The sequence below is a fragment of the Suncus etruscus genome, chromosome 5 (genome assembly GCF_024139225.1).
Source record: "Suncus etruscus isolate mSunEtr1 chromosome 5, mSunEtr1.pri.cur, whole genome shotgun sequence".
Classification (NCBI taxonomy): Eukaryota; Metazoa; Chordata; class Mammalia; order Eulipotyphla; family Soricidae; genus Suncus; species Suncus etruscus.
The window spans coordinates 21,221,691-21,247,089 of record NC_064852.1 but is presented as its reverse complement, the minus strand read 5'-3'; the positions used below and the strand labels follow the sequence as shown (position 1 = coordinate 21,247,089).

Genomic DNA, 25,399 nt, shown 5'->3' with positions numbered 1-25,399 from the left:
AGCCATTTCTGAGCAGACAGCCAGGAGTAACCCCTGAGCACCGTTGGGTGTGGCCCAAAAACCAAAAAAAAAAAAACACAAAAAAGCAAACAAACAAAAAAAAACAGGCCCAGGTTTCGCACTAAAGAGTAAACAGAAATAGGAACAATTATAAAATATTTTATTATTTCATAATAAAGTAATTATAAAATAATTTTTGTGTTTATTTGATTCTTATTCAACAGAATTACTTTATATATAATCAATATAGGCACAGGGTTAAATTTTTAACATTTTCTAATAGTGGTGTGCCTCGTGATTTTTTTTGTTTTGTTTTTTTTTGTTTTTGGGCCACACCCAGTGACGCTCAGGGGTTACTCCTGGCTATGCGCTCAGAAGTCGCTCCTGGCTTGGGGGACCATATGGGACACCGGGGAATTGAACCAAGGTCCGTCCTAAGCTACCTTACCTCTAGCGCCACCGCCCGGCCCCCTCGTGATTTTTTTTTTCATGAAAAAAATGTGCCTTTGCACAAAAAGGTTGAAAAACACTGACTTAGACTGTCTAAAACCTACAGTTGAATGTATGACTAAGTGCTTCCTTGGAAAGGCCACCCTGCCCCTCTCTAGCTTAAAGTTTTTTAAATTTTATTTCCCTAGCTTTTACAGTGTCTAAGCAAAATATCAGCCACTTTTATAGGCCCTATTTTGGGATTCTTGCCCAACCCCCCCATCATCTAAAGTTTTAGAACTTTAGAACCATATCTATTCTGGTATATCTCATATTTTCTGCTTTTCAGCAAACAAAAAAGGGGAGTTGTTGGTTTGCAACTTACAAATTGGTTTTACCCAAAACAGAGATTTTTCTACTTAGCATGTCTCAAGCAACCCTGGGTGGGACTGGCTCAGGATAGGCTTTCTGTTCTTATTCCCCCACTCGGCGGTTGTCTTTGTACTCATAAAAACTGCAGTTCTGGCAGGCAGTGTCTCTTTCAGCTTGACAAGACACTCGGCCTTGCATATATCACTCTCAGCTTTGTTTGGATTATTTCCTGCAGTGACCCTTGCCCCAGATATGCTTTCCCTGGGTGGACATGTGGTATTTGGGGCCATTACAAGTGATGGACGAATGGTTCATGTTGCAGACCTAGCTTCCAGTCAATGATGCAAGCCCTACTGACACCCAGCCTTTGCGAGAATAATAAGTAAAAAATTTACTGGGCACTGAAACTAATAAAAACTGATTTGAAGCCAATTACTTCCAATCAAACTTTGCCCTCTTTAGATGCTGCCTGAGGCATTGCAGGGATATTTTGGAGGCACAGCAGGGTGGCCTGGAACACTGACACACCGCACCGTTTGCCTTTCCCTGCAGAGCTGGAAGAAAATGCAGCTCTCGAGAGTTATAGGGCCAAAGTGTCTGAAGAAAAACTTGTATTTCTCTTTTAAATTTGATACTATTGTATTTGAGGTAAACACGACAACAATAGTGCTCATATTCGTGTCTTTTATTCATCACCATGGAAATGCCAAGGACCAACACCACCTTCCTCACATCTCTCCCCCCACACTACTTCCATCCCCAGACCCTTTCCCCTGCCACCTGGTGGCCTCAGTTCCAGAGTTCATACTAGAAAGGTTGACTTCATTTGATTTAATTGTTTTCTTTATCCTTATATACCACAAATATACCTATTTGTCTTTCTCCCTCTGGCTAATTTAACTTAACACATCTTCTAGCTCCATGATTTAGTAAAAGTGTGGATTCATCTTCCTTTACAGCTATCTAGTATTCCATTGTGTGTCTTTACCACAACTTGATCCATCTGTGCACACAATGCTGCAGTGACCGTAGCTGTACGTTTTGAATTCGTGTTTCTATATTCTTGGAAAGGATGTTGAGGAGTGGAGTCACTGGGTGATATGGTAGTTCTACTTTAAAAATTTTTTAGGTTGAGGTACTTTCGACCCACAAAGACTGAAGCATAATGTTCCCCTCACATTGAATGATGGTCCCTTTTCATCATGTCCTGTTCAGACAAGTCGTTCCCAGCCAGCTATGATCTCTGCTGTTCTCACTGGTGCAAGAGACTTTCTTATTGTTGTTGTTTTGTTTTGGGGACCACACGTGATGGTGCTTAGAGGCTATACCCAACTTACTGCTTGGGGTCACTCTAGTAATACAGAAGCAAGTACAGCGGGTCTCTGTGATCTTTCACAGTTCCAAGGTTTTTCAATATTTTCAAAAATGAAAAAATATTGACTAGTCATAATGATCAGACGCAGAGTTAGAAGGTAGAAAAGTTTATTGGAAAGTAAAGGAGAAGGAAAAGGAACTCCTCACATGGGCAGAACTAAGTCAAATAGGGCTCATTTTGTTGGAGGTGTTTATAGAAAATCTAAGTCAATATTAAAAAGCTCGGGGCTGGAGAGGTGGCTCTAGAGGTGTCTGCCTTGCAAGCACTAGCCAAGGAAGGACCGCGGTTCGGTTCGACACCCATATGGTCCCCCCAAGCCAGGGGCAATTTCTGAGCGCTTAGCCAGGAGTAACCCCTGAGCATCAAATGGGTGTGGCCCCAAAAACAAACAAACAAACAAACAAAAAATATTAAAAAGCTCTTCGTGGGCCGGAGAGATAGCATGGAGGTAAGGCATTTGCCTTGCATGCAGAAAGATGGAGATTTGAATCCCAGCATCCCATATGGTCCCTTGAGCCTGCCAGGAGCAATTTCTGAGCGTAGAGCCAGGAGTAACCCCTGAGTGCTGCCGGGTGTGACCCGAAAACAAAACAAAACAAAAAAAAACAAACAAACAAAAAAAAGAAGCTCTTTGCATTCCTTAGAGGGGTCTGGCTAGTCTGAGTCCTTTGGGTTTGTCTATTTACCTTAGGCATTACTCATTATCTTCTTCTTGTTGGGACAGAATTCCATGGACTGTTAAGGATCCTCTGGCTCTTGTCGAAGAAATGTGTATTGGCCCAGTGGGGACACATGGAACTGTTGGTCAGGAGAACTGGGGCTTCCTCTTTCATGAGCAATTCCCAGAGGATTATGTGGTCTAGGATTTGAACCCAGGAATCCTGTGTGCTCCAGCTCTTTGAGTTCTCACTCACTGTGCTTTGATTTGCATTTTCCTGCCATTAGTGATATAAACACTTTTTCATACTTCAGCCACCTTTGGGGAAATACTTTTTCAACTATTTGCACCATTTTTGGATAAGTTATTGAATTTTTTGTTTGTTGAACCTTATGGGCATAGCTTGAATATTAGACTTTAAACATTTTCTCCCTTTTCCATTGTAGCCCCAGTTTCTTTTACTTTTAGTTCATAAAGTCACATGTGTTAATATTTACCTTCTTTGCCAGAAGAGTTGAATGACTGAATATACCTCTAAGGAGGTATATCACAGCAATTATATCACAACAATTTCATCTATGTCCTCCTCATGGATTTTATGAAATCTGGTCAATAAAAAAAAAAAAATCTCCTTGGGGCCGGAGCTGTGGTGCAGGCCGTAAGGCATCTGCCTTGCACATACTAGCCTAGGATAGACTGCAGTTCGATCCCCCGGCAGCCCATATAGTCCCCCAAGTCAGGAGCATTTTCTGAGCACATAGCCAGGAGTAAGCCCTGAATGTCACCGGGTGTGGCCGAAAAAAACAAAACAAAACAAAAAATCTCTTTTGCTCATTTCCTTTTGTCTACTTTCTTCTCTGTCTCTTTTTCCTCTGTAATAAATCTTTTTTTGCTCATTTTTATCTGCCTTTCTCTGCATCTAAATCTATTTTTATCTATATAATATATTTTTCTCTTTCTCTTTTTTTTTTTTTTGGTTTTTTTTTTTTTTTTTTTTTGGTTTTTTGGGTCTCACCCGGCAGTGCTCAGGGGTTGCTCCTGGCTCCACGCTCAGAAGTCGCTCCTGGCAGGCTCGGGGGACCATATGGGACGCCGGGATTCGAACTGATGAGCTTCTGCATGAGAGGCAAACGCCTTACCTCCATGCTATCTCTCCGGCCCCTCTTTCTCTTTTTTAATACATTTTTATCTCTTACATTCATTTCTCTCTTCTTCATTCAATTTCTCTATCTTTTCAACATTTCAAATTTTTACTAACATATTTTTCTTTTTTCTGAAATCTTTGTAGAAGCCAGTGTTCACTTGACCTGTTAAGAGCATCATTTGCAGTGGCCCAAGGCTGCAGGGGAAGCAGGGCTGCAGGCTGCAGAAGCCCAAGGCTGCCAGGGTCTAGTGCTGCAAGGTTCGCAGGGGCCTATCGGGCCTGGCTGCCAGGTGGTGCTCATGCCCACCCAGGGATGCCAACTTGTAGCAACTGCCCACATGGGACTGAGAGAGAGAGAGGAGAGAAACCAAGTATCTTTTTCATTCTTCCTGGAGTCTGAGGCCTGCCCCCACCACTTAGGAACTTCTGGGAGGGGAAATTCATGAGCCAGAAGTGGTCAAAAGGGCCTGGGTTTAAAGAAGAAAGAGAAGGAATAGATACAAAGCAGGCAGCATCTCTCCGATGTTTTGTCTCTGGTTGTTCACGGACCAGCAGGTGCTGCTCTGATCACTATCCTGTCCACCCTGCAAAGGTCCAAGGTTTTCCTTTGATACCCAGCATGGGGTCAGAGAGATAGCATGGAGGTAAGGGGTTTGCCTTTCATGCAGAAGGTCATGGGTTCAAATCCCGGCATCCCATATGGTCCCCCGAGCCTGCCAGGAGTGATTTCTGAGCATGGAGCCAGGAGTAACCCCTGAGTGCTGCAGGGTGTGACCAAAAAACAAACAAACAAAAATTTCGGGGGCCGGGCGGTGGCGCTAAAGGTAAGTTGCCTGCCTTGCCTGCGCTAGCCTTGGACGGACCGCGGTTCGATCCCCCGGTGTCCCATATGGTCCCCCAAGCCAGGAGCAACTTCTGAGCACATAGCCAGGAGTAACCCCTGAGCGTTACCGGGTGTGGCCCAAAAACCAAAAAAAAAAAAAAAAAAAAAAAAAAGATACCCAGCATGACAAGGTAGCATGTCTAATGGGCGTATTCAGGGGTGTGTCCAGGTTCAATTGTCATTATAGTGGGTGTATCTAAGTCCAAATGCCATACAACAACACTTGCAGTATTTTAATCCATTAATGAGCTAACTTTTGTGTATGGTGTGAGATAGGGATCCAATCTCTCTTGCATGTGGCTAACCATCTGTTTAAAAGGTTTTCTTTCTTCATATCATGCACCTCACTCCTTTGTATAGATTTACTGTCCATATAATTGAGGTTTTATCTCTGAGTTCTCAATTATATTCCATTTTTCTGAAAGTTCTGCCTTTATTCTAGTATTGTGTTCATTGGAATACTGTAGATGTATCGAATAGGATGGTGTGATGTGGTGTGGTGTGGTGTGATATAGGATGGTATAGAAAATTTTCTTTTGGTTTTGTTTTGCTTTGTTTGGGGCATATATGGGGCCATACCCAGTGATGCTCAAAGGTTACGCCTCGCTCTGCAGTTAGGAATCACTCCTGGTGAACTATATGAGAACAGAAATTGAACTTAGGTCATCTGCATACAATGCGAGCACCCTACTCCACTGTACTACTATTCTGGACTAGTAAATTTCCATTTTACTCAGAATATCTTTGACCATTTGGGGAATTTTGTAATTCCATACCAATTTTAGTAGCATTTATTTCACTGACTTGAAGGAAGTCCGTGGAATTTTGATGATCATGGAAGGAATTTACATGATTACATGTAGGTCTTCTGATGACATCCGTTCTTTCAACTCATGAACAAAAATGATTTTCCAGTGTGTCTGTGTCCTCTTCTCCTTCTAACAATGACAGTTCTCACTGTCTGCCTCACACAGCCTTGATTGATTTCAGGTACTTGATGCCTTTCTTTTAAAGGGGTTTTTAGGGCCCGGAGAGATAGCACAGCGGCGTTTGCCTTGCAAGCAGCCGATCCAGGACCAAAGGTGGTTGGTTCGAATCCCGGTGTCCCATATGGTCCCCCGTGCCTGCCAGGAGCTATTTCTGAGCAGATAGCCAGGAGTAACCCCTGAGCACTGCTGGGTGTGGCCCAAAAACCAAAAATAAATAAATAAATAAATAAATAAATAAATAAAGGGGTTTTTAATTTTTTCTTCCTCTAATAGTTCATTGTTTGAATATTTTTCATTTGCATCTTGATTTTTAGGTCTGATGTGCTGTTGTATTGCCTTATAGTTTCTACCAAGCACCACTATCAGGCATCATTCCTAGTGTACCTGGGGATTTAACTCAGGTTGGCATGTAAACAGCAAGTGCCCTCCCTGCTGTACTTCTCTCCAGCCCATTTCTAAACATTTTTAATGGAGTCTTTAGGTTCTTCTCTGGATATACTCATGTCATTTGCAAATAGTAACTTTTGTGTTGTTTTGTTTATGGACTATACCCAATGGTGCTCAGGGGTTACTCCTGTCTCTGTACTTAGAAATTATTTGTGGCAGGCTCTGGGACCATGTGAAATGCCAGGGTTTGAACCCACATCTGCCGCATGCAAGAGAAACACCCTTTCTGCTGTGCTATGGCTCTGGCCCAACATAGTTTAGCTGATTTCCCAGTTTGGTTGCCTTTGATTTATTTTGTTTGTTTGTTTGTTTTGCTTTGCTTTGGGGCCACACCCAGTGGCCCTCAGGAGTTACTCCTGGCCCTGAGCTCAGAAATTGCTCCTGGCAGGCCTGGGGGACCATATGGGATGCTGGGGATAGATCTGAGAGGCTACATGCAAAGCAAACATCCTACCACTGAGCTATCACTCAGGTCCCCACCTTTGATTTCTTTTCCTTGCCAATTGCTTCAGTTATTATGTTGAGTAATGTGAAGAAAGAGGATGCCTTTACCTCATTTTCTCAGAGGGAAGGCATTCTGCTTTTCACCAGGAGGAGGATGTTGTCTGTGAGTTTTTAAATGCTGAGATTTTATGGAGAATCTTGGCATCCATCAGAGATCCAGTCTATAATATATTTTAGTAATGCATCTGCCTCTTGTGTGTATTAGAAATTTTGCAAATTAGAAAATTTGCCTTGCTGATCAGGGTTTAATCCTTGGCATCTCCCATATTGTCCCCTGAGCCTGCCAGGAGTGATTCCTGAGCTCAGAGTAAAAAGTAGCCTGAGCACTGCCAAGCCTGGCTCCAAAAACAATAAAAAACAAACAAACAGGGGCCGGAGAGATAGCATTGAGGTATGGCATTTGCCTTGCATGCAGGACAGTGGTTCGAAGCCCGGCATCTCATGTGGTACCCCGTACCTGTCAGGGGTGATTTCTGAGTGTAGAGCCAAGAGTAACCCCTGAGTGCTCCTAGGTGTGACCCCAAACAAACAAACAAACAAAAACAAATAAAAACCGACAAGATCAACATGCAAACAAAGCCCTGATTGTCCTGAGTTCATGCATTGTTAGTGCTTACAGGCTTTTGTGCTTTCAGGAGATATAATCTCAATTTCTACAAATTTATCTAATTAAGTATGGATGAATATTTTAAAGCTGAGAGGAGACACGGTTACTTTAGTAGCATACACTTCCTGTCCCTGCACACCAGGCAGTTTAGTGCTGGCAAAACCACAGACAGGATTTGATGCTTTCAGCTCAGAAAACTGAGTCTAGTTTTACTCAAAAACATGGCAGGTGTTAGACTCTGATTCAGCTCGCCATGACAACCCATTAGGGCCCATTTAGCCTGACCACAGGTCCTCTCTCTGGACCTCATCTTACTTCTCCACGCCCACCACACCCACATTCAAGAATTTCTCTTCATTTCTTTTCATGACCAGTTTCACCTTAAGACAGAATTCTTTCTTTCCCTCAGAAAAGATCCCTCTAGCCACTATCTTTCTGACTTAAAACACACTTATCCTATTTCGGTTTAAGCACTTAGTGTTCAAAATAAATTAAGTTCCATAATTAATATTTTCATAAAACAATCTAGAAATATGACAAATCCCCATCATTAATAAAACTCAAGTTTCCTGGGGGCAGGGTAATGGTATAATGCAGAACACACTTGCCTTGCATGCAGCTGACCTGAGTACTATGCCATTATCCCATACAGTCAGTTCCCTGAGCGCTTCCAGGAGTCATTCCTGAGTGCAGAGCCAGGAGTAACCCCTGAGTACTACTGGGTGTGGCCCCAAACAAAAACAAAATCATAAGAGTTCCTTAAGAACTTTAGAAACTCATTTATTGGGGCCGGGCGGTGGCGCTGGAGGTAAGGTGCCTGCGCTAGCCTAGGACGGACCACGGTTCGATCCCCCGGCGTCCCATATGGTCCCCCAAGAAGCCAGGAGCAACTTCTGAGCGCATAGCCAGGAGTAACCCCTGAGCATCACAGGGTGTGGCCCAAAAACCAAAAAAAAAAAAAAAAAAAAAGAAAGAAACTCATTTATTTAGTGTATTTCTGAGCCCAGATGCTCTCACTGACATGAGGCTTAGATTTCCACTGCAGCAGCTTGAGGAACATGTGGCTGGATCAGCGATGGTGGAAATAGCCTTTGCTCTGCATTAATTACCTCAGCAACATCCTCAGATGCCCAATATTTCCAGAGCTGCCATGCAGATCCTGCTCTCTCTGCTAGTCTAGGCTTCCAGCAGATTGACCTGGTGGGAAGCAGAGATGTAGGGGGTTCCTCCCGGGAGGACTAGGAGACCCTTAGGTCTCCCTGAGGAGAGATCAGAGATGAGGGGGATCAGAGATGTGGGGAAACCTCCCAGGAGTACTCAAAGTCCCATCCAGGGGTATCAGAGGTGTGTGGGCTCCTCCCAGGAGGACTGGGTGTCCCCTCAGAGATCAGAGTTGAGGGAGGCTCTTCCCAGGAAATTTGGGGTTTAATAATTTAAATTATTTTAAAATTAATGCATTAAATAAAGTCTTTCCTTGTATGCAGTCCTAGGCCCTGCCTAACATGTAACTAGGGACACAGACTCTTCCATCTCTCTCTCTGCCTGGCCATGAAGTGGTCTATAGAGGCTCCTGGCCCTGTGAGGAGGTGATAGCTGGGTCCAGACAGGCCCACAGAGCCATCACAGCTACTCCCCAGCACAGTTTCTGGTTGGGACCCAAAATCTATGGTAGCCGGAGCAGAAGTGGGGTCAGACACCTAGGTCTGGTGGCTGGGAGGGGAGCAGGAAAGAAGGGCTGCAGCAGTATGAACCCTGAGTCTCTCTGTATGAGGAGGGAGTAGGGGGCCGACAACAGGGTCAAGGAGGCTGCTTCACTGAGCATCAGTTTCTGGCTGAAGGGCTACAAAACGTTAATAAAAGTCTAAGAATGATGAGACTTGTTCCCTGTCTTTAGAACCCATATCTCTATAGGGATGTCAAACTATTTCCAGCCGAAAGTGGGTGGGTGGGTTCCAGGAATTGCATGCTGAGCCCAGAGGGGACTCAGGGGACTTGGCAGACTGGGAGCAGAGATTTACACCTTGGACACTCTCTGACTCCGTGCACACATTTTCTTGGCAGATTCAGGGACCCTATGGGATGCCGGGAATCAAACCTGGGGGTGAGGATGGGGGCACAAGGAGGACAAAGTTTGCTGTGCTCCTGGGTCCCATGGAGCACATTCCCTGAGCCCCAATCTTGCCAGCGCTCCCCATGAACTCCTGTTCACACTTGCTGCTTCACCATTTATTCTCAGCCCTGCACAGCCAGGCCAGATGCCCGCTCAGGTGGGTCACCTGTCCTGAACGCGGTGAGCCAGCCTGACAATGCGGACTTGGGGAGGTGGGCGCAGGGCCTCGTTCCAGTTGTACTCAGGTGACAGCAGCTTGGCTGGCTTGTGCAGAAAGAAGTACTTGTTCAGGTGACTCTCATAGGTGCTGCTCAGCCCCAGTTGAAGGTCATGCTTCATCCCACTCAGGTAGGCCTGGATAAGACGAAGCACCTCCAGCGGAGTGCCCCCTACCAGTGCACCATCGTAGTAGAAGTCGCCCTGGCCGAAGGGGATGCAGGCTGCTGACTGGGGCCTGTGCTCATAGGGCAGCTCTAGCGGGCGTCGAAAGTACCACCAGCCATGTAGCTGTGCCACTGATGTGCCCAATGCCTCCAGCCCAAAATGGGCCTGGAAGATCTGACTGGCAGTCATGCTGAAGAGGAAGTCTACCTCGTCCTGAATGTGGCTGACAATGTGCTCCTCCAGCTCCTTCATGCGCGCCCCATCTGGACCCAGCCACAGGCTCTCCTCTGCGATGGGGATGATGCGCACAGCCCGCCTCCCACCCTGCGTCCAGCCTGGCTTCAGGATCCGGTCCAGGTTCTTCTCCAGCTTCTTCTTGTCCAAGGGCTCCACCGTGATGTAGAAGATGACCCGCTGGCCCACCATGAAGTGCTTGTTGGCTGAGGCCAGGGACAGATTCAGGGTTGCCCTGGCTCTGCTAAAACACAAAGCAGATGGGGTCACCTCACTGGGCTGCTCTGGCCCACAACACTAGCTGCAACTTAGAAAGCTGTCAGGTCTTGCAACACCATAACCCATAACCAGTGAGGAGGGATAGGAAGAGGAGAGAAGGGGCAGAAAGGGGCAGGAAGTGAATAGGAAGGAGCAAGAAGGAAAAGGAAGTGAACAGGAAGGGAAGAAGAGGTAGGAAATGAACAGGAAGGGGTGGAAAGGGTGCAGGTAGGGCCCTCACAACCTTATCTGGTATAGCCACCATGGGACTCCCCTACCGATGCACGGCGAAGATGGCCAGGCCCACGGTGAGGTCCCGGGTCCTGTAGTGCTGCCACAGTACCTCAGAGTTGAAGGTGTCTTCCCAGACCACTGGGGCCAGCCAGTTGGTCATGGTCATCACATCAGGGCGTTGTCTGTGGGACATGCGTTAGATGGGATGGGAATAGTCCTGCTCTGGAATATAGCTTCAGGTTCCTCTGGCCACCCACCAGACATTTCACTCCTGGGGCTCTAGCTTTGAACACATCCCTGCCCTCCATGGGGAAACTGAGGCACAGGAAGGAACAAAGACTCAAATGACTCAGCCAAGTCTTTGAGCAAATAAAAAAACAAACAACTGCTAAGACAATCCAGATAAACTCCAGCTGAGAGTGTGCCCCCATTTTCAGCAGGCTGGGCTCCTACCTCTTACCCCTCCTCCACTGCTGGCACAAGCTGTTTCTGAGCTCAGACAGAGCCATAGAGCTGGCATGACTTGGAGCCTGTCTGCTCACTACTTGGTAGAGAAGAATCGAGGCCAAAAGATAAGGACAGTGTCTCCCTCAGCTGAAGCAGATCTCATGTTGAAAACCTACTCTGCAAGGACTGGGCTGAGCCCAGGGGGACTCTGTGCCATGCCCTGTTGAGGTCCTGCAGATGCCAATCAAGAGATGCTCATCTGTGGTTCCAACTTGATCCAGTGACGCCAGCTCAGGAGCCACCCGAGGCCCAGAGCAAGGCATGTGCCCAGGAACCTGCCCAGTCCCACCTGACTTCTCTGTCCAGAGAAGAGGACATGCAGTCTGAGATGGGTAGGGTGAGTCGGGGCCAGGGAAGTCTCTGGAGAGACAATGGGATGTGGCCAGATGCAGAATAGGCCTCTCCTGGCTCAGAGGAGGAGTGAGAATGAAACAGAGGGGTAAGATGAGGCAGAGGGGTTGAGGATGAGTCAGAGGAGGTGAGAGTGAGGAGAGGGTGTGAGAATGGGGAAAGGAGGTGAGAATGAGACAGAGAAGAGGTGAGATGAGGCAGAGGAGATAAGAATCAGGCACTGTGTAAATGATTTGTTGAAGTCAGAGCCAAGATGTAAAAGTCACCACTTTCGATGAGGCTGAATCCCAGACAAGTAGAGTCCTCACAAAGAAGCATCCACCAAGCCACTTGGGGAGATAACTCAGTCTATTGTAGGTGGGAAGGGTAAGGTGTGGGCTCTGTAGTCAGCCAATCAGATAGGATGCGAGAGGGGACTAAAACAGTTGTGTGGTTCTGAGTTTAGGGAAGACAGGGTAAGGGGGTTAGGGAAAACAGTGTGTGTGCTCTGGGTATTAAAACAGTGTGTTCTTTTATTTTTTTTTATTTTATTATTATTTTTTTTGGTTTTTGGGCCACACCCGGTTGACGCTCAGGGGTTACTCCTGGCTATGTGCTCAGAAATCGCCCCTGGCTTGGGGGGGACCATATGGGACGCCGGGGGATCGAACCACGGTCCTTCCTTGGCTAGCGCTTGCAAGGCAGACACCTTACCTCCAGCGCCACCTACCCGGCCCCAAAACAGTGTGTTCTTTTTTTTTTTGTGGTTTTTTTTTTTTTTTTTTTTGGGTCACACCCGGCAGTGCTCAGGGGTTACTCCTGGCTCCATGCTCAGAAATTGCTCCTGGCAGGCACAGGGGACCATATGGGACGCTGGGATTCGAACCGATGACCTCTTGCATGAAAGGCAAACGCTTTACCTCCATGCTATCTCTCCAGCCCCGTGTTCTTAATGTAATTATCTATACCTCCCCCCTTTCTGTTTGTTAACCAAAAATTGAGAAGTTTGTTAAGCACAAAAACTAGAGAAGGGCTAGATAAATCATGCTAGATTGTCTTCCACTAGAAGTGGGAACCCCATATCAGAGTTTATAGCAAAGTGTTAAAAAATGGCTGTAATTTTGCATAGGAGCAATAAAAATTGGGATAAAAACTTTTAACCTAGATTAGATTTAGAACACGGTGGCCTTTCCCAGGAAACATATGGCCATACATTTCAACTGCAGTCTTCAAGACAGCCTTTTTTTTTTTTTTTTTTTTGGTTTTGGTTTTTGGGCCACAGCCAGCAGTGCTCAGGGGTCACTCCTGGCTGTCTGCTCAGAAATAGCTCCTGGCAGGCGCAGGGGACCATATGGGACACCGGGATTCGAACCAACTACCTTTGGTCCTGGATCGGCTGCTTGCAAGGCAAATGCCACTGTGCTATCTCTTCGGGCCCCAGGACAGTCTTTAGTTTGCCTAACCCAGCAGGTTCTTCTTCTAGGTCACGCAGGAAAAGGTTTTCTTTTCTTCATCTTCTTCTCTTTGTCACTGACAAATATTACACTAGAATCCTTTGGGCTCTACAAGCCTTAAGTCATTGGCAGGACATTGTGAAGCATGCCTCGGTGTATAAGTCATTGTCAAGGTGTCAAAAAGCTTGCTCCAGTATCAAGTCATTGCCAGGGTGGCAAAAATCTTTTATTTTATGCTTTTTCCTTTGGGCCACATCCTGTGACACTCAGGGGTTACTCCTGGATATGCACTCAGAAATAGCTCCTGGCTCGAGGGACCATATGGGACGCCAGGGATGGAACCAAGGTCCATGATAAGTGAGCATAGGGAAACAATAGAAAAGAATTTGATCAATGGTAGGTAGAGGAGGGGTAAGATAGAAGAGCTATGTACAACACAGAGGACATTAGGCTGACAAAAAGGTGGCCTTTATGCTATGCACATACATGCATACATGCATAATTGATCAATTATGTTAATATGTTACCGCTGTAGAACTGACCCATCTAGGGAGGTAAATGGGTCAAAGTGCTTCATGAATATAAAGCCAACAAGTAAGGTGGTAAAGAAATTTTAGATTTGGCTGTAAAAGCATCATGGGTTAGATTATGAATACATCATACCCATTGGCTGTCTATATCCTGGATATTTTTATATCCTGTCTAAAGCATATTACAAAAACTTTTTTCATAAGTTGCTAAGCATTCTATAATGACCACTGTAATAAGAGTTAAGACCGGGCCCGGAGAGATAGCACAGCAGCGTTTGCCTTGCAAGCAGCCAATCCAGGACCAAAGGTGGTTGGTTCGAATCCCGGTGTCCCATATGGTCCCCCGTGCCTGCCAGGAGCTATTTCTGAGCAGACAGCCAGGAGTAACCCCTGAGCACCGCCAGGTGTGGCCCAAAAACCAAAAAAAAAAAAAAAAGTTAAGAGCATTGATCACTGTAATGCAGAATGATTTGAAAAGTTTTACTAGTGTAGTATGAGCCATTATCAGTTTTGATAGTATGCAGAATGCTCATGACAGAGAAATGTGTGGTATAAAGGGACAAACAGGCTCAGCTCTTTCAGAAGTCATAGGGACAGAGAGAATAAGTGTCAACTACTACATGAAGATATGGCTTGTTCAGAAAAAGGTTTACGTGTGTAACATCCATTTGCCACAAATCATTCATCTGCAGACCTCGAGGTTTGGCTCCATGAGGAGTACAGTTCAAAGGGGTGCAAATATTATGCCCCCTGAAAATTTGTCTTGATGACTGCCTCTATGGAATATGATAATGTACATGAAGGCGGTGAGTGTTCGTATGTATGACTTGATGCTCTTCTAAAGGTGATGTAAAAACAGGCACTGCCAGGGATCAGCAGTTTCATTTCCTTGAGCCATGGGCCCAGGAAGGCCAGCATGAAATCTTATGTGGGTGATGAAAATGGGTTCAGAACACTGTTTAAAAGGGTTTAGAGTTGTTAAAATAATTCCTGACAAACATGGTTATGAGCATTTAGAGAAGCTGTGACTATTCCAGGGAAAAGGCCAACCACAAATGTTGTCAGTTACTATGTTACATGGGCCTGACACATAAGAAAGTAAGTAAATCAATGTGGTGAGTTCCACTTATTGGGAAGCTTATAATTTGTAGAAATTGTCATGGTCAATGAGGGGCCGATAGCAACTTTCCCATTTAGGTAAATTTTAAATATTTATATAAATATATTATATAAAAATTATATATTATATATAAAGTGCCATTTATATAAAATACCAGAGCATCAGAGATGGAAGAGAAATAAATTATAGAAGAAATTACAAAAAGCTTCTTCATTCTGAGAAAACCCGAGACTCTTCCAGATGGATAATGAAAGAAAAAGAAAAAAAATTTTTTTTTGTTTTTGTTTTTGGGTCACACCCGGCAGCGCTCAGGGGCTACTCCTGGCTGTATGCTCAGAAATTGCTCCTGGCAGGCTCAGGGGACTATATGGGATATCGGGATTCGAACCACCACCCTTCTACATGCAAGGCAAATGCACTACCTCCATGCTATCTCTCCGGCCCCCCCAAAAAAATTTCTCCTGAGAAATCAGCTAAGGGTCTTTGAGGAGCCACACTGAGAGGCAGAATGGAATTTATTTCCTTTATGGAGGTAGGTAAGACAATGATATGGGGGTCATAACCCAGTAGGGCACGTGCCCACAGTCTCCCCTTTAATTACTAGAGCAGCTATCAATTTTAAATATTTTACCAGGGTACAAGGCTGTTTATTGTTTAAATAGAGCTATTCTATTGAGCCAGATAATTGGGATATAGCAGCAATTGGCACTGGGGCATTTCAAAGAGAAGCAAGCATACTTCCTCTCCAGGGGTAAACCTGAAAAAGATAAGACTGTTGGAGTTGGTCCATAAAAAAAAGTTCTAATTTCTTTTGAGCTTCAGGTGTTAGCTGTCTTGGGCTATCCAGAGTCCCCCCGCCAGGGTGAAAAATAGGTTACTGAGCTCAGAATTGGGAATTTCAAGGGCAGGCCCAATGAATGTCTTCCAGCAGTTTTTGAAAGTCATTAAGAATTCTAAGATGGGGGGGCCGGGCGGTGGCGCTAAAGGTAAGGTGCCTGCCTTGCCTGCGCTAGCCTTGGACGGACCGCGGTTCGATCCCCCGGTGTCCCATATGGTCCCCCAAGCCAGGAGCAACTTCTGAGCACATAGCCAGGAGTAACCCCTGAGCGTTACCGGGTGTGGCCCAAAAACCAAAAAAAAAAAAAAAAAAAATGAATTCTAAGATCGGGCCTGGAGAGATAGCACAGCGGCGTTTGCCTTGCAAGCAGCCAATCCAGGACCAAAGGTGGTTGGTTCAAATCCCGGTGTCCCATATGGTCCCCCGTGCCTGCCAGGAGCTATTTCTGAGCAGACAGCCAGGAGTAACCCCTGAGCACCACCGGGTGTGACCCAAAAACCAAAAACCAAAAAAAAAAAAAAAAGAATTCTAAGATCTTTGGTTCGAATCCCGGGTTCCCATATGGTCCCCCTTGCCTGCCAGGAGCTATTTCTGAGGAGACAGCCAGGAGTAACCCCTAAGAACTTGCCGGGTGTGGCCCAAAAAAATAATTCTAATATCTGGGGGCTGGAGCAATAGCACAGCGATAGGGCATTTGCCTTGCACTTGCCCAACACAGACAAACCCCAGTTCGATTCCCAGCACCCCATAGGTCCCTCTGAGCTTGCCAGGAGCAATTCTGGAGCACAGAGCCAGGAAGAACCTCTGAGTGTCGTCGTCATCGGGTGTGGAAGAAGAAAGAGGAGGACGAGGAGGAGGATGAGGAGGGAGGGAGGAGGGAAAGGGGGAGGAGGAGGAAGAGGAGGATGGAAGAAGAAGAACAGGGCCCAGAGAGATAGCACAGCGGCGTTTGCGTTGCAAGCAGCTGATCCAGGACCAAAGGTGGTTGGTTCGAATCCCGGTGTCCCATATGGTCCCCTGTGCCTGCCAGGAGCTATTTCTGAGCAGACAGCCAGGAGTAACCCCTGAGCAATGCCGGGTGTGGCCCAAAAAAAAAAAAAAAAAAAAGAACAACAACAACAACAACGACAACAACAACATAGTCAAAATAGTCATATGGAGATAGTATCTAAATTTTCTCTGTGGCAACCTGTAATCCAGCTTCCAGCAAGCATATCATCACATTCTCATATCATCTCTGAGACTGCCTGTCGTTAGAACATGCAAGCAAGATAGCATCCATATAGTGAATAATATAAACATGGGGAAACCTTGCACAAGTAGGGCGTGAGTTGGTCGCTCCCTAAGGTAAAGCAGTCCACTGAAATTTATGCATGGGGGCCCTGTTATTAAGAGAAGAAACTGAAAATGCAAAGTGTTTGTGGTCCTCTGGGTGTATGGTTATGTTATAAAAAGCAATTTTTTAGGTCTATCACAATCAATGGCCAGTCTTAAGGACTGGGACTGGGAGGCCAGGTGTAATGTGTCCATAGGAACCATAGTAGAATTAACATTCCTTAAATTAATTAACAATCACCTGAAATTTTCCTACCAGAATGACCTAGGGTGTGAATTTTTGTCTTAGCCTCATCACTAAGCTACATCTTCCACTGCCAAAATTGCAAAAGTCTAAGGCAAGTCCTAGCTATTGTATAAAAATCCTGAGAAATCCAAAGCAAACCCTCACCCCAGCCAATAATGAACTCAAAACAATGGATATTGGTACATATGAGGTGCAGGCCAGTTCAAATAGGCTAAGTGAGGCCTTGTTCAAGCTCTCATAAAATGGAGGCTGATTATTTTCCTGATGGGAGGGGAAGGAGTGGCTAGGTTCATGAGGCCTACACGTTTGTTCTAAACCACTTTCAGCCTCAGTAGCTGCTTTGTTATGGGTCTTTCCCTCACCTGAGGTGCTAGATCTACTAGATGGTGATTTTTCTGGTATAACTGGTATAACAGTGGTATAACGCCAGTGGTGAGGGATGAATTATTGGCCCTAAAAAGACTTCTATCTTGAGAATACGTCATCACTGCCAAGGTGCTTTTACTCTCTACTATAGAAGATATTTCAGAGAGCTTGGAATTCACATCCCTGAGTATAAGTTTAATACTCTGGAGAGAGATGCATGTAGATGTTCAAAATAACATCAAAATAAATGTCAGGCCACCCAGTATGTATATCACCACCTCCGTAAGAGATATACTGAAAGGTGTAGAAACATCAGTCAAAACCCAATAAATAGCATTGTTTTGACCACCCAGGGAATTCTGGCCCTGAACCACCAACAGACCACAGCCCTGACTCATGAGGGGATCATTTTACTCACTATCCTTAGGGTCTTCTCAGATCCCTACTGTGTCCCTCTTCAGAAACCAGTTGTAAATGACACTGGTAAAGTCAGATCCCAAGATGTAGAAGTCACTAGTTATGTCAGATCCTGGGCAAGTAGAATACTTACAAAGAAGCATCTAACAGCCACTTCAGAAGAGTAACTCAGTTTATTGTAGGTAGGAAATGGATATTTATATTAAGGGAAAGTAAGGTGTGGACTCTGTGTCAGCCAATCAGGTAGGATGTGAGAGGAGACTAAATCAGGTAGGATGTGTGGTTCCGTGTTTAGCGAAGATAGGGTAAGGGGATTAGTGTAAGCAGGGTATATGCTCTGGGTGTTAAAATAGGATGTGTTCTCAAGATGATTAACTACACAGAAGATGTGAGAATAAGGTGGAGGTGAGAATAAGGAGAGGGGTGAGAATAAGGCAGAAAGGAGTTGAGAATTAGGCAGAGGAGGTGAGATGAGGCAGAGGAGGGAGAATGAAGCAGAGGAGGTGAGATGAGGCAGAGGAGTGAGAATGGAGCAGAGGAGGTGAGATGAGGCTAATGCAGTTGGTCAAAAATGATGATGTGGAGGTGATGAGGGTCCCAGGGACAAGCATCTCAGGCTATTGTGGTGTCCCTGACAACCAGCTAAAATATAGATGCAGGCCATATGGGGTAGGACTGCGGACTGAGGGCCCTGAGCAGGGTCTGGTCAGACATCAGTTCCTCGGCTGATTTCCTTCCCTAGACACGGTACAAATCAGTGGGAGTGGAAACTAATACAAACACCACAAATGTCCAAAGGGATTGAGTGAGAGCAAGGTCAGGCCATCAAAAAGTGAATCCTGAGCACTGTCAGGTATGGTCTAAAACCAAAGAAGAAAACTAAATACCATTTACAAGTTCCAGACATGAACTAGATCAGGAAGTTTGACCCAGAATGACAGACCTTACAAAATCAAGTTTACTTTGAGATGAGACAAAATGAGAGGAAGTTAGAAGCAGTTTAGGGCTGATATCAAAATTCTAATCTTGTCTTTGAGCAGGTGACCCCTCAGGGAACCCACAAATTGTGCAGTAAAGACAAACCAACAGTCAGGCCAGTGCCACAATCAGCCATCTCTACTGCTGCCCAAACTCAGCACAGGAGGCTGGAGGAGCTGTGTAGGCCCTATCCTGGGTGCTGAGATGAGTACTGCTGAATGCTGAACTAAGCACTTGTTTTTGTTTTGTTTTTTGGTTTAGGGGCCATACTCGGTCACGCTCAGGAGTTACTCCTGGCTATGCTCCCAGAAACTGCTCCTGGCTCAGGGGATCTTATGGGACATTGGGGATCAAACCCAGGTCCATCCTGGGTAGTTATGTGCAAGGCAAATGCCCTTACCACTGTGCTATTGCTCTGGCCCAAACTGAGCACTATTGGGTACTGCGTAGTACTTCACTGAGTGCTAAGCCTAGTAATGTTGAGTACTTCACTAAGTGCTGTGCTAAGTATTGAGGTCACAGGCTGAGGCATTTCTGATGCCTCCAGCCACCCCCTTCCCCATTGGGAATGGAAGGGGACAGATATTCTAGTTAGTCCAATTAATTATTTAAATATATTTTAAAATATATTCTTGGGGACACACCTAGCAGCTATCAGCTACTTCTGGTTCTGAGCTCAGGGATCATTCCTGGCAGACTTAGGGACCAAAGATATCTGAAACTATCAGCCATGTCTAAACCCTGTGTACTGCATTATCTCTCCAGACTCACAACTGCTCATTTAAACTCCCAGCTATATGAAGAGCAGGACAGAAGAGCCATAGGCAGGGTGTTTGCTCCATGAGCCCACCTATGCCCAGAAGATGGCATCAAAGTGGTGACTCCCACACTGGTGGACAGATAGATGAAGAACAGAGATGCATTTGACAAAGATCCAACAAGGAAAGGCAGCAGGGACAGCAGCAGGCCATATGGGGGGCACCCAAGTGGACCAACCAGTGTGGACAGAGTAGTGTGGGCAAGCCAGTGTGGATCAACCAAAGTGAATTGACCATTGTGGACATAGCAGTGTAGTCATGCAGAGTGGAACAGGTGTGTGGCCTGGGGCTGGCACACGGGGTCTTTAGCCTGTGTCTCCAGCCAGTGACAGAAGCTTGTCCCCTTCCTAACATGGAAGACATAGTGCCTATGTTCCCCACATAGGTGCCTCGAGTTCAAAATGCTCTTTCCTACACAGCCTGGGTTTCTATGCACTCAGCAAGGGGCCTATGCACTTCACGCAGGGGTCTCTGTGTGCCTCTGGCAGATTCCCTCCCTCCTCGCATTTCTTACCTGGGGGTGAACCAGTCGGAGAGATGTAGCTGCCTTGGCTCCCTGGGTTGGAGAGAGTCATGCAGGTATCCAGAGGTGGGCACTGGGTCCAGCAGTAAAAGTAGGGTGGGGCACATCAGAGACACCCTCAAGTTACGAGGGATGTGGGCAAATGCAAGATGCAAAGCAGGAGCAGGCAGGAGGTCAAAATCCCCCAGTCTCAGACATGGTGGGGCCATGGGGACAAGGGATCTCAGGCAGCTGGTGAGCAAGCACTGGGCATCCTGGAGGTGCTCCAGTATAAGTGCTCAGCATTGCCAAGGAAAACTGAGAACAATACTAAGGGCACTATCCCCGCAGCCCCCCTTCCCCAAAGCTCCTCCATCCCACAATACCCACCTATTCCACAGCACCCCTGTCCCATAGCTCCCCCCATTTTACAGTTCTGCACCCCCTGACCCACAGTTCCCCTTCGCCATCCCATAATCTTGTCCCCAGATCCCTGAACCTTAGGATTCCCAGCCCTGTTCTGTGAGAGACACACACAGCAGAAACGGCACCTGCACCCGAGACTCACTGAGAGCATCAAAGTGAGTCAATAAAAGGGGGGTGCACTCCACTCCTGGTTCACCTTCTCAGAGTCCAGTGCACCTGACACTCCCACAGATCTTCACACTCTGGAACCATAGAGTTCACCTGCTTCAGGTTCCAAACATCTCAGGCCAGACTAGTGCTGGGATTCCCATGAAACCTATTTTTTGGGGTGTTATACCTCCTGAAGCTTCCTGTTCCCAGGCTTCCCTTCTGAGTTGGACTGTGTGCACGTTTAGGCACATGTGAGCATATCTGCACGTGTTTGTGTGTGCATGTATTGCAAACATGTGTGCGATTATGAATAGATAAGCATGTGTCCATGTTCATGCTCATGTATTGCAGGTATATACACGGGATTGTGCATAAATGTGAGTATGTGTCCATGTGTGTGCATATGTGCGATGTATATGTGTATACACATGTGTATGTGTGGAATATGTGTGCACATTAGCATGTTTGTGCACATGCTCACATATATCGCATGTGTATGTGTGTGCGTGCAGGTGTACACACTAGCAACACCGGGGCCCGTAGCTGTCTTTGAGCCACATAGTGTAGCTATCCTGCAGCCACTAACTGAAGCCTAATGCTGTCATCAGTTTATCCACCCAAAGAGCAGGAGGTCAGCCCTGGACAGTGTCACCCAGTCCTGACCCCCAGGAGAGTCCCAAGACAGTGGGTAGGTCTCGAGGCTAGAGTGACAGCACAGCAGGGAGGGCGCTGGCATTGTACATGGCCAACCCAGGTTCAATTCCCAGCATTTCATATGGTCCCCTTAGCCTGCCAGGAATGAAAACTGAGTGCAGAGCCAGGAGTAAGCTCTCAGCACCATCAGGTGTGGCTCCAAAACAAACACAAAAAAAGAGGCAGGTGTTAGTAGATACTTGCCTTTTGAGGTGAGAGAGCTCAGAGTGGAGTTCAGCACAGCACAGTAACCATGAGCATCAGGGGGTAGTGCAGAAATTGGGATCCCAGGCCCTGACTGGGGAAGCTGAGCTGGTGCAGCTTCTTTGGAAAATTCTGGGGCTCCCCAGAATTGAGGACAGAGCTGTGGCAGGGCCCAGCCTCTTACTCTGAGACTCGCCTGAGGAAGGCACGGCACTGCCTTGTGCATCTGTGGCATCACTCACTGTCACTGAGACTAGAGCAAGAGCGATGGAGCTGGGGACACTGGTGGGTCATTAGTCAGCCACCACCATGTGTCCCCCTCACTCTTCAAAGGTGGAAGGAGCTGGGGGCTCAGGGGAAGGGACATAGGCTCAAAGAAAGACGAGGACCCCATAGGCCACATATAAGGAGCTAAAGCAGTGGGCAGAAAGTGTGGAACAGAGCTGGGCATGGGCACAGAGCGAGGGTTGGGAACAGGGAATATGGAATAGGAAAAAAATAGATGTGGTGGAACCCATCCACTGCCTGCCCTCCTGACACAGAAGGGGGATCCCATGGGACACTCAACACCCCTCTGTTTACCCTGACCGGGGACAAGAGCTTCGAGTGAGATCACACGTGTGGCCAGAGAAGGTGGTCCAGGCCAGCAGAAATTTGACTTTTGAGTTCCCGAGTCAGTCAGGAGCCATGGACACTTGTTACTTACCTGCGGTAATACTGCAATAACAGGAGAGAGGAGAAAAACATGAGCAGCGCAAGAACCTTCTTCTTGCGCCATGCCATGGGCTCCTGCAGAACAGTGGAGAAGCCACTTACCTCTCAATTTCTGGACCACTCGACTGTTCTCAGGGCTTACTCTGGGCTCTGGAGAGGGACTGGGGAGCCCTGTATAATACCAGGGATCACACCTAGGTCAGAGCCCTGCATGATGAGATCTCTGTGGCCTGAGAAGTGTGTCTTGGATGGTGCCAGACAAGTTCTTCACTGTTAGTCACACCCTGCCTTTATCCAAAACAAAGGTGGTCCCCTAACTTCCTTTTTTTTCACCAAGCCCTTTCACTTGTAAAAGTTCGCCTGGATAGGTACTTTTGTCTCTCACTGGTTGAATAAAAAGGTTTCAGTTTTGGCTTGGGCATGGAGTGAGACCAAGAGGTGAGAAGCCAACCCGACTCCATGATTCTCTCCTGACTGGTTTGGTTTATTAATTCTTCACAGTTACCTGCTTCAGACCCATTCACCTGGGATTGGAAATATGGTGCATGGGGTAATTTCACACCTTCTCCTTCTCGTGGGGGCCCTGCCCAGCATGGCCACATTGTGAAGTTCAGGTTTCCTGGGGACTCTGAAGCCCCGCTTCTGATCATCCTCTGGGAGCATCCATGTCTGCTGAAAAGGCCCCCTAGCCTGGCAATGGATATGGCCTCCTGACTGGGGAAGGGGCCAGAAGTGATTGGTCCCAGGGTTGGGGGCCTCCATGGCAGGGAGGGTCAGAGGGGGAACCCAGGGGCAGGCTACACTCAGGGGTACTGGAGTTTTCTCTCTCCACAGCCCACAGTTGACTGTCCATGGTATAGGGCCTGTAGCAAATGGCTTTTGGGCTGGGCTCCCAATGAGGAAGCTAGAAATGACCATCTGCTGACCATTTCCCAACCACTGGCCAGGGCAGGGGGTGGACACCATGGCATAGAGGTGCTGAGGAAGACCCTGCTGGTTTGGACCCAGAGCATGGACTAGAGATAGAAAAAGAATGCCCTGTTCGGGGCCAGAGAAATAGCACAGTGGGCAGGGCACTCATCTTGCACATATGTAACCCAGGTTCAATCTCTGGCATTCCATATAGTCCCTTGAGCACTACCAGGAGTGATTTCTGGAATTGAGCCAGGAGTAACCCCTGAGCACCACCTGGTGTAGCCCAAACACAAAAACAAAAAAGTGACCTGGGCTGGAGAGATGTGACAGATGGACAAGGGACACAGGGACCAATCAGCAAGATGTTGGGTCAGAAGGAAGAGGACCTGGACACACCTCTGGGCTCTGCAGGGGCTGGTGGCCCTCACTGTGGGTCACAAGGAAACCTCTGTTGACCCCACCATGGGGATTTTCCCAAAACTGCCAAGAGCATCAACAGAACTGGATCTGTCCAGACTTAACCATTCACACTTGCATCCCTGTGCCTGTCTACACAACATGCCCTGAAACAGGGGCTACAACCCCATGGCCAGAGCCCAGGACATGGGGACTCTCATGCCTGACCTCTCCTGGCTCCAGTTTCCACCCTCTGCTCCCTCCACTCAGACCCGAGCCTCACAGGAAAGTGCAGAAACCCAACCACTGGGCGCAGACCAGAAACCTGGACATTCAAGGATCTGCAGCCGGACCAACCCTCAGAGCAGTGCCTCAGAGGCTTGATAAGATGGACCCTCTCAGGAAATGGGGTGTGAAAATATGTCACCAGTACACCTCAGAGTTCTGAGCATAGTGTGTGGTTGACCCTGACACTCCACACAGAGCTCACACCTCTAGGACATACCTGAGGTGGGGTGAGGATGAGAGGCAGTGACAGGAACCAGCTGAAGCCAGCTACTGCCTTGCACTAGACTGTCTGAAGGTGAAGGTGCTGCTGTCAGTTGGGGTGATGGCCATTGATGAGATCACAACCATAGAGGTCATTACCTTTGTTGATGTCGTAGACATCGATGAGATTATAGCCACAGAGATCATTGACCTTTGATGACATCCTAGCTATTGAAAAGGGCATAGCCTCTGGTGAGGTCAGACTGTGATATCACAGCCTTTGGTAAGTCTATGGCTTCTGTGGAGGTCATGAGCTTTGATGCGTCACAGCCATTGAAGTCATGGCATTTTATGAAGTCCCGGTCATTGACAACTGCATGGCCTTTGTTTTCAGGCCACACCTAGCAGTGTTCAGGGGTTACTCCTCAGAAATTACTCCTGGTAGTATTCGGGGAACCGTATGAATGCCGAGGATCAGCCACGATCAAGATAAACACCCTTCCCAGTGTGCTATTGCTCCTGTCCCAGAGGGATCACAGCCTTTTCATGACCAGATAACCTGTCCCCATCTATCTGAAAAGCCTGAGCGAAAACTGACCAACAACCACTGCCAACAGCTGTCGGTGGATGTGTGTGGTCACAGGAATGTGGAGAGTGGGTCTTCCTCAGGGCCATATTCATACCCACTGACCACTGCCCTCTGCTCATGGAGCATGGGGTGCAACATTTTCCACTGATGGTGAGCCCTGCTGGACAAACTATTACAAAAAAGGGTACCACCCCACACTCAGTTCTCCAGGGACCACATGGCCTGTCCTCCCCCTAGTGGTGTGACCAAAAACTCTTCTGGGCCTCCTACTGCCAGGGACAAGCCTGCCTAGGACTCCATCGAAGCCAGACTCTGAGTCTCCACCTTCTCTGTTGCATGGAACAAGGATGCTGCCTTGGCTGGTCCGTCTGCTAAACCTCTGGCCTCTCCCCAGTCACAATCGCCTGAGCTGACCCAGAGGAGCTGCAGGAACATCTCTGAGTCTCTCCCAGCAAAGAGAAGGTTCTAGAACAGCCTGAGCAGCTGCTACCCACCCATGCCTATCTGGACTCTACCAGGAACTCCAAGGCCACAGATCCATGACACCTCTGGAACCTCTGCATGCAGCACTTCATGGGAGGGTCTCCAGGGCAGGAGATGGGGTGGCCCTTGACCCAGGTGACATCCCTGAAATCTTGTTTTGCCTGGTCTCAGATGGAGAGTCCTGGATGCAGATGATCCCACCTTACCTCCCAGACTCCACAGAGATACCTTCCAGTCCTGACCATCCCACCCACACTAAGGCCCCTGAGG

The 25,399-nt window shown here is 47.1% G+C and overlaps 1 protein-coding gene across 1 annotated transcript; it reads right to left on the bottom strand.

The window, feature by feature from the left end:
• Positions 1 to 9,680: 9,680 nt before the first annotated feature.
• On the bottom strand, positions 9,681 to 22,326 carry GLT6D1 (glycosyltransferase 6 domain containing 1). Its single transcript, XM_049772828.1, has 4 exons — positions 22,250 to 22,326; positions 20,083 to 20,124; positions 10,673 to 10,810; positions 9,681 to 10,380 (listed from the first exon to the last, which is right to left on the bottom strand). The coding sequence occupies exons 1-4, from the start codon at positions 22,324 to 22,326 to the stop codon at positions 9,681 to 9,683; spliced, it is 957 nt and encodes a 318-aa protein (XP_049628785.1).
• Between the last annotated feature and the right edge of the window lie 3,073 nt (positions 22,327 to 25,399).

What these genes read in the sequence shown, in the direction of transcription:
- GLT6D1 (XM_049772828.1), bottom strand. Translation starts at nt 22,326, where the DNA reads ATGGCATGGCGCAAGAAGAAGGTTCTTGCGCTGCTCATGTTTTTCTCC. An exon ending in TTATTGCAGTATTACCGCAG is followed by an intron (nt 20,125 to 22,249) that starts GTAAGTAACAAG and finishes TCTCCAACCCAG; the next exon opens with GGAGCCAAGGCAGCTACATC. An exon ending in TCCGACTGGTTCACCCCCAG is followed by an intron (nt 10,811 to 20,082) that starts GTAAGAAATGCG and finishes CATGTCCCACAG; the next exon opens with ACAACGCCCTGATGTGATGA.